The 12492-nt window shown below is 45.1% G+C and overlaps 1 protein-coding gene across 1 annotated transcript in view; it reads left to right on the plus strand.

Moving 5' to 3' along the window:
- The window catches only part of CYP27A1 (cytochrome P450 family 27 subfamily A member 1), a 30204-nt gene extending 20744 nt beyond the window's left edge, over positions 1–9460 (plus strand). Inside the window, exons 2-9 of the mRNA XM_019741793.2 lie at positions 3357–3547; positions 6409–6608; positions 6734–6931; positions 7098–7270; positions 8194–8360; positions 8552–8633; positions 8714–8926; positions 9080–9460. Of these exons, the coding sequence (XP_019597352.1) occupies positions 3357–3547; positions 6409–6608; positions 6734–6931; positions 7098–7270; positions 8194–8360; positions 8552–8633; positions 8714–8926; positions 9080–9199 (1344 nt within the window). The 3' untranslated portion in view covers positions 9200–9460. The remainder of the gene's footprint in view (positions 1–3356; positions 3548–6408; positions 6609–6733; positions 6932–7097; positions 7271–8193; positions 8361–8551; positions 8634–8713; positions 8927–9079) is intronic.
- Positions 9461–12492: the final 3032 nt, after the last annotated feature.

Consider the following 12492-nt stretch of genomic DNA (forward strand, 5'->3'; position numbering starts at 1 on the left):
GCTCAGGTTACGGCCTGATGGTAGGCGTACAGACACAGCACGTATCTCTCAGCAAGTATCCCAGTGTCTTTCTAAAATAAGTTCTTACATAAATAGATCCTTGTTAGGTTCCACCGAGTAAACTAACTGAGAAGAGGAATACAAAGGAAAAGGGAAGAAAGCGTGATCTAGGCAAAGGGGGAAGGAAATGTCCCAGAAACCTCCAAGCTGACAGGCAGGAAGTGGTCCCAGAGACTTTGGATTCCAGGCAAGAAGCTAGTACCCGAGTAAATGGTTATTGATCTAGTCTTTTGAAACATGACATTTTTGTTTTTTGATTACAAGATCATGGTAGAAATTTTGAAAAACAAATCATAGTATAAAGAAGAAAATAAACTATTTGTAAACTGTGACTCAGAGATAACCCCTGTTAGCATTTTTATAAAAAATGTGACATGTAATTAATTTTACTTGAACTTAACAGAAGGAAAAGAAACCAAACTGCAGATAAATGTTTCTTCAAAATGAGATATTGTTTCTTAAAAAGAGTCCTCTAAAATTACATAATTAAGAGACATATTAAGAGGTTAGGCTTATTGCAGAGGTTCTCAGCCTGGGGTGATTTTACCCCCATGGGGATATTTTGGAAATAGCTGGATAAATTTGTGGTTGTCACAACTCGTGGGGAGGGAGTGAGGTGCTAGTGGGTAAAGACCAGGGAGGCTGCTAAACATCCTACTATGCATAGGACATTCCCCACAACAAAGAATTATCCAGCCCCCAAAATCAACAGTGCCATGAAAAACCCTGAGTTCTTGCACAGTTGTATTTAAATAGAACATAGATTCAAAAGGCCCGAGTTTGTTTCTAGTAAGACATGGTCACTTTTCTCGGGGATCCGCAGAGTAAGTGGTAGAAAGTATGGCCTCCAGTCAGGTGGTCTGAGTTTGAACTCTGACTCTTGCCACTTCCCAGTAAAGTGACCTTGTGCAATCTCTTTGGGCCTCAGTTTCCTCATCTACGAAATTGCAGTAATGTTAAACTTCGTATATCATGCTGCTGTAGTGAGGACTGAATGAGATAATATAATAAATAAAATGCTTAAAACACTGCCTGGTTTACGCTAAGCTACATGGAAATATTTGCAATTATTGTTAATAATACTTGATATTAATACTTTAAATAAACCAATCAGAAAACACAAATTAAGCTTCCTTTTAGTATAATCCTCCTAAGGAATCCAGTAGACAAAAATAGACATATAATAGGGCAACCAGTTAGCTCAGTTAATTAGAGCACGTTGCTCTTAACAACAAGGTTGCCGGTTCGATCCCCCATGGGCCACTGTGAACTGCGCTCTCCACAACTAGATTGAAACAACTGCTTGACTTGGAGCTGATGGGTCCTGGAAAAACACACTTAAAATACATAAAAGTTTTTAAAAAATAGACATATAAGTATTTTTTTTAAATGGAAACTTTAAGAAAAATAAATGAAATGACTCTAAGACACTTCTAAATCTAAGGAGTATATACATGAATTCAGAGGTTCAGCAAAGCTTTCCTGTTTTCTGGAATTACCTCATCAATGGTGGGTGACTTATCATTTCAGAAAACACTTTCTTTTTTCCCCCTTTAGATTTAAGAAATTTGAACGCATTCTTACAGTTCAAAACTCAAAACCATAAAATGAGGTCTGCATCGCACAGTCTCACTCCCATGGGTGTCCCCTCCCCGAAGTAATCACTTTAGTTTCTGACGCAACAAACCACTGTTTCTCTATAAAAGCAAATGCAAATGCTATGTATTGTTATTTAGCCCCTCTTTCTTAGACAAACGATATCATACTTTTCCATTTAGCAATCTATCTTGGCTATCTTTCTTTCCATATTACAGTCTTCCTTTGCATTAATTAGTACACAAGGAGCTGCTTTATTCTCTTTTAAGGTGATACAGTATTCCATTATGTAGATATTCCATACTTCGCTTATAAATCTGTTTGTAGTGTTTACAGATATTAACAAGTTAGCCTCCATGTAGGTTTGTGTTGTTTTAGACGCCCACCGGTAATGTATGAATATGCCTGTTTCTCTCCAGGAATCACTGTAGTTTACAATCAACTATTCAAAAATCATATCACACTGGCAGGCATTACTGGGAGGTAGAAGTGGAAACAAGCCTAAATGGACACTGGGGGCTTGTCAAGGCTGCCTTCCTATGAACTGGAAGAATGAGCCGTTAGTTCGGGGTGGACTTTGGACGATTGGGTAACATGACGGCAATCATGCTGCATTGATCCTAGGAGAATCCAGTTGTTAATGCCAATAGTAAGACCCAGGAAGACGTGTTTTTCTAGACTGTGAGTTGGGTGAAATATCCTTCTGTAGTTAGAACGATAGATCTCTATAATTTTGATGTCTCTTTTACAGAAGTCCTTTGGCCTAATGTCTCTATTAGAGCAGCTTCTGATCCTCTTAAAATCTCTTTAGTAACAGGTTGTGAAAGATGAAGTACCTGGGATACCACTGTGTTTCATTTTCTTTTAGTTTGTAGATGTAAATAAGCCAGTAAATTTAGTCTCAATATTTGTGGATTCTTTTTAAGTTTTACCTCCCCCAAACCACAATATGTTTATTTTCTCCTTCATTTTCCACAAGTATAAAAACATCATAGCAATGTCAATTTCATAGGTGTTATGGGTATCAATTTTCAAATGCTTTAGCAATTCTAAGATAAAATATTTGCAAATTACGCTACTTAACACAACTAATAATTTTTATTAAAAAAAATTCACACCACAGAGTTGACTTCATATTTGGATTCTGACTTTCTCATTCAACTTCTTGTTTTTCCCAGAGTTTCTAATTGTGTTCCTTTTTCCTTGTTGATTACATGAGATATTTATCTTCATTTCATGTAATTATCTTCATCTCATTTGTTTGTTATATTTTATTGTCAGCTTGTAGATGACAGCAAGCTGTAATAGATTTAAATGCTTCTATGAAGGAGCCATACGCATACCTACCAAAGGGCTCAGTTTTCTAAAACCCTGGACCCCAAATATTTACACCTCAATATACCCCAGTTTGCCACATATCCCATTTTTCCAAAATCCCATTCCTCCAACGACCTCAATTCCCCCCAGTTCCACCAGCTATATTACTCAACATTCTAACTCCTGTGTGCCCGCCTCCCTTTTTTTCCCCAGTATTCTCCTTTTGGAGCTATAGGCCATCCCAGGGCCTGCCTCCTACACATTGTGCTTTTGCCCAGCCCATTTTCTGGAGGGTGGCCGTCAGACACCTCCACCCTGTCTCCTCTCCAGGAAGTGCCTGCCTGGCTGGGCCATGGTTATTCAGCTTTGGTTGAACCCCACAGGTGCAGAGCAAGGCCAAGTATGGTCCAATATGGATAACCCGCGTAGGGCCCAAGACCCATGTGAACCTGGCCAGTGCCCCACTCCTGGAGAAAGTGATGCGACAAGAGGGCAAGTACCCAATACGGAACGACATGGATCTATGGAAGGAGCACCGGGACCAGGAGGGCCTGGAATATGGCCCCTTCACCATGTGAGCTGGGGCCTGAAGGGATTGGAGCAGGGTCCCAAGGACAGTGGCACTGGGCAGCTGGTAGATAACGGGCAGGGTAGGATCTCCCTGCATTCTCTGAACCTGGTACTCAGTCTAGAAAGCAGTGGTTGGGATGGGCCGAAACCCAGGGAGCATTCATTGGCTTTTCCACTAATAAACATGTATTGTATGACTTTGGACAAATGAATAATTTCCCTTTACATATGAGAAACCTTACGTTTCTCATAGGTAAAATGGGAAGTTTGGACTAGAGTATCTCCAATGTGACTCTAGGGCCTTTCCAGCTCCATTATTCTACATGATGGTTGAAAATATACTGGCTCAAGTCATGAGGGGACATATCTGTTTATAGTTGAAAAAAAACATCATCACCATATTAGTTGGGAGGGCTCAATTAAATTTTTTAAGTAGTTCCCAAATTATATATTGTATAGTTGTGTTGGGTATAAGTTTCATGGATGCTCTCCACATACAGAGGTAGGTGTAGGTGTCAGTCTTCAAGTTATATCTCGTACATAGAACAGTTAAGATTATTTTGACCGTGACAAATTGAAGGATGGGCTGAGTCTGTTATATACCCATATGCCAATTGAGGTAAATAATTGAGAATCACTGGTGATAAACTATTCCCAATGCCACAGGTTGTGATTGGATATATGACGGACTTTTTTTTTTTTTCTATAGTATGTTAACAGAGCTCCAAGAACAATGAATAGCTTTTTCTTTTCCCTAGTTGCTTGATGTCCATGTCATAGTTGTTTCTTAAGGGATTAAAGTGGATCCTGATGGTGGCAGTAGTAGCAGCAACAATGATAATAAGTTAGTATGTGTTTATGACATGCCAGACATCAGGCTAGTCTCGTTAGTATATTCATTACTTTATTTTATCCTCACAACACACCAATGAAGGAGATATAGTATTATTATTCCCATTTTATAGATGAAGAAACTGAGGCCTAGAGAGGTTTTTGCATCACTTGCCAGAGGTGACACAATGAGAGAGTGGTGGAATAGATCTCTGATTCTGGAATTCAAGCACTTAACTGTCTTGACACTTGGGGAAAGGAAACAAACTCTTTCATTTCATCTGTCTTTGATGCCTATACACTCATTCTCCCATTGCATGGTTTTCTTTCTTCCTTTCTGGTTCCTTCACAGGTGGACAGTTTCAGAACTTAACAATTCCTGGGCCCTTTATTCAAAGTTCTGGGAAGAGACTAGAGAATGACTCTTCTTCAAGAGCTCTTTAACTCGATGTCAGACCCTGAAGGCAAGATTTGGGTCTCAGGCCTTTCGCCAAGTCAGGTCACCTCTGGACTTGAAAGCTCAGGTTTAGATTTGGAGCTGAATATTATGTACATCTCTGTGTCATTTACTTACACTTTTTCACTCTAAAGCCAGTTTCCTGAATATATTATACCATATATTGAACATATGTATTGAAAATCTATTTTGCTAGACTATGATAATAAGGTTTTTTTTTTGTTTTACATACATATTTTTAAATCTCATTTTATGGAGCCTTGTTTCCCCAAGAAATATTTTATCAACCACAGAAATGCTCTCATTTAAGTTCTTCAAATCTGATTCCTACTGTTGGAGAGTTTTACTCCTGGAGAAGTACCAATAACCTGGTTCCGATAAATGGGTCTATTCTAGTTTTCATTTCTTTTTCAGCAACACTTTTAGTTTATGTTTGTGCAGGTTTCCCCCAGTATAATAAAGAAAACTTCTGGGGTTTGAGGTTCCTTTAAATAAATAATTTATAAAAATAAAAAATCTGATTCTTGACTTAAGACTTTTTAATGTTTTTCTTTTTAAAATACTTGATTGGTTTTTAAAATCCAAAAGTAATATTTACTGTAAAAGTTCCAATAATAAAATATTGTCTCCCTACTTACCACTCCCATCCCACTCCCTTCTAAGTAATCCTGACAGTTTGATATGTATTCTTCCCTACTTCATGTAGAAACATGCAAATATGCATCTGGATGTATAGGGTTTCCTCTCTTCCTCTTAAATCCTGACCACATTGTACCTGTTATTCTGTAACTAGCTTATAAAAACTGGACCTGTCCCCAGCTTGCTTAGGAAAGGTAACAGGTTTGGGGGACAGTTGAGAGTGGGGGCAGCCCCTGAACATTAAGCCCCTTCCATGGAAAGCGTGCACCCACTGACGTGAGCTTCCCTGTCTAACCAAAATGGGGACCAAGCCGCCTACTGGATGGCTGTGGCGAGAGGTCTGGGGCATCAGCCAGGCGCTCCCTGTCCCCTTTGGCCCCGCTGAGCTAAGAAGAGCATGAAGGTCAGGGATCTGAGCACCCCAGGAACCCTAACTTTCACCCCTTTTATTCCTCATCCTCCACACAGAGGGACTGGAACTACTGCAGCTCCTTCTCATTCCACATACAGAAGATCCTGAAGTGATAGCATTCTTAGAGAACCATAGTCAACATTCATTAAGCCTTCATCACATGCCAGGCACTGATCGAAGCATTTTAATTACCTGAACAACCCTACCGTGATAGGCACTCTTATTATTCCTAGTCTACAGAAGGGGAAACCGAGGCACTGGGGAGTTCAGCCAGTATTCATCATGCCTGTGATTTGCCCCTAGGAAATCTGAGTCTAGATGCCCGCCTTAACCACTCATACTCTGCGGTAGTGAGATTCTGAAGTTGTGATTCAAAGATTCTATCATTTGAAAGTTGGGTCAATGATTTAAGATCTAGGAGTTTGAGATTTTCCTAGACTCTGTGGGGGTCTCAGGGTGGGAAGGTGCCCTCTACTCTAACTCCCTTCAGATATTTACATTTGTGCTGCCCCTTCATTCCCTGCAGGGAAGGACAGCGCTGGTACCAGCTGCGCCAGGTTCTGAACCAGCGGATGCTAAAGCCAGCGGAGGCTGCGCTCTACACAGATGTTCTAAATGAGGTGATTGACAGCTTCATGACGAGACTGAAACAGCAGCGGGCGGAGAGCGCTTCTGGGGACCTGGTGCCTGACATGGCTCACTCTTTCTATTACTTTGCCTTGGAAGGTACCTGTTGGGAGAGGGGCTGGGTGGGCAGGGGTTGGAGGTAGGTTGTGTTCACCCTCCTCAAAGCCCCCTGGGTTCTGTGTGCCATGGCACTGCCTTCTGTGATGGCTTCTGTGCCCTGCCAGCTATTTGCTACATCCTGTTTGAGAAACGTATTGGCTGCCTGGAACCCTCCATCCCCCAGGACACCGCGATCTTCGTCAGATCTGTTGGGCTCATGTTCCAGAACTCACTCTATGCCACCTTCCTCCCCAAGTGGACCCGTCCTGTGCTGCCCTTCTGGGGGCGATACCTGGATGGCTGGAACACCATCTTCTCTTTTGGTGAGGATTCCAAGGAAGGAAGTTGGGGGATAAGTCCCAGGGTCGATACACTAATAGTCTCTCCCAAAACCTTTACCCTCATGCTACCGGTTGTCAGAATGGCTCTTGGTTCTTGGAGATCAGGACTTTTAACCTTGTCTTCCCCTGCTCTCCATTGTCCCTGTAGGGAAGAAGCTAATTGATGAGAAACTCAAGGAGATAGAGACCCAGCTACAGACAAGGGGTCCAGATGGGGTCCAGATATCTGGCTACCTGCACTTCTTGCTGACCAGCGGACAGCTCAGTCCTAATGAGGCCATGGGCAGCCTCCCCGAGCTGCTCATGGCTGGAGTAGACACGGTGCGTGGGGAGGGCCGGCGAGGAGACCAGGGCTCCAAGCTCCCATCCTGAACCAGTTCCCCAGTATCCCCCACCTGAACCTGACCTGCTTCCCTCCAGGTCCCTACCTCTCTTTATGTAACATGAATGTAGATCTAGAAGGAAAATTGAAAGGGGGTCTGTAATGCAGGGACTCAGCTCCCGCTCCCCGCACAAGAACGCAGGATATGGTGAGGCCAAAAAGGAGCACCGACGGAGCCGTGGATAGGGGAGTCATACCGCTATATTCTCACTGCCGGCTGGGTTGGAGACACAGGAAGCAGGAGCCACATGATCCGCACTCTGCCGTCCGCTTCTCTGCCAACCAACCAACTCCCTTGCCAGCATAGCTACGGCAGCTATATCAGTGGCCAATGGCTAACTGGTTACAGCTGATGGCCATCTACTACCCGAGCCAGCACCTGTCCACGTGAGGCCGAGAGCCTGGAAACTGCTCTCTGGGACTCTGTCCCCACAGGGTCATTCAGTCCAACAGAGATAGGCAGGGATTGTCTTTTTGTAAGAGGGATTCAATCTGTCACCTCCTGGAGTCTCTCGGACAGCTGGGAAGTTTCATCTCACATCTAATCCAACTCTCTCATGCTGTACTTTAAGTGGAGAGTTGAAGAGCTTATCCACAAGCATCTTCTTGGAGGATCTCTTTCCAGTCTCTTTTGTCATGTTGGCTTTCTCTCTGTTACAGTCTCCTCTGTTGTTAGAATGCGATTCTCCATCGTTGGTCCTCGGCCCACTGTGGAGTCGCGTTTAGCATGGAGGCCCATGCACTCCCGTCTTAGTCTGACATACTTGTGCAAGTTCGTGTTTCTCCCACGTGTTGCACGCACCCATTCACCTGGCTCTTTCCTAGAACTCCCTCCTCACTCCTCTCTCACTCTGCCTCCCAGACGTCCAACACACTGACGTGGGCCCTGTACCATCTTTCAAAAAGCCCGGACATCCAGGCAGCCTTGCATAAGGAGATAGTGGGCGTGGTGCCAGCCGGGCAGGTCCCGCAGCACAAGGACTTTGCCCACATGCCCCTCCTCAAAGCTGTGCTGAAGGAGACCCTGCGGTAGGCTGCTGTTCCCGGGAGCACAGGGTCTGTGTGTGGGAGGACACAGGCGTGGGAAGTGGAGGTGGTGGGCTGAGGGAGGGCTGAGATGGGAAGAGGGGCCTGGGGCACCAGCGAAAGGGGATCGCAGGGGCGGGTGCTCTGCCCCTCCTTGGATCCAGAGGCAGGCCTGCACCTCCTTTTCCCTGCAGTCTCTACCCTGTGGTCCCCATCAACTCCCGGGTCATTACGGAAAAAGAAATTGAAGTTGGTGGTTTCCTCTTCCCCAAGAACGTGAGTGGGGTGAGAAAGCCGGGGTTCCCAGGGGTACCCCATAGCCCTAAGCTGATACGCTGCCCCTTCTTTCTCTGCAGACCCAGTTTGTGTTCTGCCACTATGTGGTATCCCGGGACCCCAGCGTCTTCCCTGAGCCAGAGAGCTTCCAGCCCCACCGCTGGCTGAAGAAAAGTCAGCCTGATACCCTCGGGGTCCAACACCCGTTCGGCTCTGTGCCCTTCGGCTATGGCATTCGGAGTTGCCTGGGCCGTAGGATTGCAGAGCTGGAGATGCAGCTGCTGTTGGCAAGGGTGAGTGGGGAGAGGCAGGAGATGTGTGGGCCAGAGAGCGGGGAAGGAAGTCGTGGAGAGGAAAGGAAGGGAGGTACAGGGTGGGAGCGTGCAGAGGCGGGCAATGGATGGAAATCACAGACTGTAACTGTCCCGTATGCGTTTGCCTCCCAGCTGATCCAGCAGTATGAGGTGGCCCTGGCCCCTGAGACAGGGGAGGTGAAGAGTGTGGCCCGCATTGTCCTCGTTCCCCATAAGAAGGTGGGCCTGCGTTTCCTGCAGAGACAGGGCTGAATGGGGCCCCTGCCGCCCCAGAGGCCCGGCCCTGGCATAGTAAGTAGTTCCTGGCCACTGCTGGGTCTCAGATGAGGAGGGCAAAATGGGTGCTCCCAGATGCCAAAGGCTGGAGAAGCTCCGTGCATCTCCCACAGAACCCTGAGCTTTTGCCACTTTTATCATTTTTCATATCTTCCCTTTGCATAAAAGGCCACGCCCTTGTCACATTACTATCCTTGGGGAAAATATAGAATAAAGGGACTTTTGTTGATAATTGGAGACCTTTGTCATTCTTTTTGACAACCCAGAAGCCAACCCCCTTTCTGTGTTGGAGGAGCAGACTCTTCCCACTTAAGAATCTTGGTGGGAGGCAGAGTCTCCTCCCTCCATGGCGACCGAGAACACCATATGCTTTCCCAGACCTCTTGGAGAGGCCTTGGCTTCACCTGGCATTGGCTGAGACCCCGCCCACGTAGGAGCTGCAGCGACTCCCGCGGGGGCACTGAGAGCAGCACCCTCTTTTGAACAGAGAGTGCTTAGATGGAAGCAGTGAGGTGCTGCCCAAATTGTTGGAAGAGCGCTAGGCGAGGCCTACAGGAATGACTCCTAGGACACCACCAGAGCACCCAGCCTGGGGAGCACCAGATAGCCCACACTCAGGAGGATGGGTAGGGAGCTACTCCACGTCTCCCGGGTCTGTGCTGGGAAAAAAAAAAAAAAAAAGAAAAAAGGATGCCCTCCCTGCTCCTGCCTCTTAATACCCACGAAACCAGTGGTCCCTGGGCTTGGATCTCTGCTAATGGCTCCAGACTGCCCCTGACACAGAAAGAGCAGAAACAGCAAAAGCATGGCCTCTGCTTCACTACCACCTCCCAAATCTTTCTCACGTACATCTGAGAGGTGGAACCTAGGTTCCACCTGAAACTCTAGCTGCAAGAGAGTCAGGGATTGTAGTTTTCAGTTTCCAAACCTCTTTAATACCAAAAGCCAACTAGCAGAAAAGTGCGTTGGCATTGAGATCCGGGTACCATATCACAAGCGTGAGAAATCAGTGAGTCCCAAGTTCATAAATCCCTGTCCCAGTTGTAAATTTCTGCTGACTCATAGAAAACTGGTCAAGTTTCTTATGTCTGTGGGGATTTGAGTTTGAGCCCATTAAAAAAAAAGCATGTAATTATCCTGATTAAAATCCTTCAGCGGCTCCCCTAGCACACAGGCAACGTCCAAAGTCCTTTCTGGGGCTTAGAAGACTCATGTTCTGGCACCCTGACCTCCACACTCCCCCTTCACCCTCCCTACCCAGATACTCTTTCCATGGCTGAGCCCAAATTCCTTGTGTTTCCCCGAGCACATTATGCTCTTTGTGGCCTCCTTACTTTGTACTTGATACCCCTGCCTTGGAACATCTTCTTCACCAACTGTCATGTCGTCCCAGAGACCTTACTTTTCCTTAGGACTCAGCTCAAATGTCACTGCCTCTGCAAAGCCTTCCTTGACCTCTCTGGGTGAGCATGAGAAAAAAGCTTGGACTTTTTCCTGTTCCCCCTCCGGAACTGAGCACTCAGCTGTTCATCTTGTTATAGACCTGACTTGTCTCCCCAACCAGCTGGAAACCAACTGGAGGGCACAAATCCAGCTCCTTTCAGTTTGGACCCCAATGTCTCACTCTGTGTCTAGCCCTGAGGAGGTGATCAGTCAATGTTTGTTGAGAGAAAAGAGACTGGGATTGCAGGAAAGGGAAGGAGAGGGAGAGGATACTGAGCTTTCCATATTGAGAAGAAATCCTGGAGAGAATTGGAAGGAATTCCTGATGATAAAGGCATGGGTCTCGACCCTACCTGTGTAGGGGTTCCCCTGTGAGAGCTCCTTATAAATGTAGAGGGTGGGGGTTGGGTGCAGAGGGTACCAGGATCTCTGCCACCAGGTGAAACAAAGCAGAAATCTGCCTTTCCCAGTGTACTGCTCCTACAGACCACCAGGGCTGAGCTGTCCAAGCCACGTGAACCCCTTAGTGCTGGCGCCTGGGTTAGGGGAAGCTGGGTGGTGTGATGTGGCTTGGGGTTGGGTTTTGTGGCATCTGTCCAAGAGTGTCAGCGTTCATGATCTGCAGCTCAGTTAAGGAATGTGTAGGCTAATTTCCCATTCAAATCTATGAAGGTCTCGTATATCGGATAGAATATTATTCAGCTGTAAAAAAGCAATGAGGTACTGATTCATGCTACGTCATGGATGAACCTTGAAAACATTATGCTAATGAAGGAAACCAGACACAAAAGATCACAGCTTGTATGATTCCATTGACCTGAAAGGTCCAGAATAGGCAAATCCATAGGGACAGAAAGTAGATTTGTGGTTGCCAGAAGCTGAGGGGAAAGGAAAATGGGGAGTGATTGTTCATGGATATGGCGTTTCTTTTGGATGATAAATATGTTCTGGAATTAGGTAGCGGTGATGGTTGCACAAGTCTGAATATAGTAAGTACCTCTGAATTGTACACTTTGAAAGAGTGAATTTTTTTTAAAATTAAAGTTTATTGGGGTGACAATTGTTAGTAAAGTTACATAGATTTGAGGAGTACAATTCTGTAATACATCATCTATATATCACATTGTGTAAGAGTGAATTTAAATGCTATGTGAATTACATCTCAATTGAAAAATAAAAATCTATGAAGGTGAGTTCGTAGAAATAGCTGCTGATATAAGCAATCCCTCTGGAGGCACCACAGAAGGTCTGAGGCAGCTCTGTCCTGCTGGCCATCTATAGGGCCGAAAACCCAACCTCCAACAGAGATCAGAAATGCAGAGCCCAAACAAGACCTAAGCCATTTGGTGACGTAATGATGTCCTTGGGAGGTTCCATGAAAGAGCAGCCTGTATTCCCTCACACTTTGGTGGGGTATAGGCACAGCCTCAGAGGCTGCCCCCCAAAAGTTTGTGCCATCAGTGACAAGTGGACATTGCATTGTAGAAGATGTCAGAGCCAAAGAGCTATTAACACAGCTACGAAATTTTGCTCATAGACACAGCTCTGGGAAGAAGAATGGAATCAAAGACTTCTATCCTGAACAGAGAAAAACAAAACACAGCATGGCCAAAGAGGTTTTCTCTTGATCCTAGAGACTCTTTTTTTTTTTTTTAATTTATAAAATATTTTTTATTGAAATAGAATATTCCTGAAGAAAAATGCATATACCATAAATGTACATGAAGTTCTTTTGCTTATCTTGGGGATTGAAAACTGTCTCAGTCAGTTTAGATTCCATCACAATGCCTGGACAAGACTTATTTAATGTAAATGAAAAAAATTAC

Source organism: Rhinolophus sinicus, linkage group LG01, assembly GCF_036562045.2.
Source record: "Rhinolophus sinicus isolate RSC01 linkage group LG01, ASM3656204v1, whole genome shotgun sequence".
In the NCBI taxonomy this organism is placed as follows: Eukaryota; Metazoa; Chordata; class Mammalia; order Chiroptera; family Rhinolophidae; genus Rhinolophus; species Rhinolophus sinicus.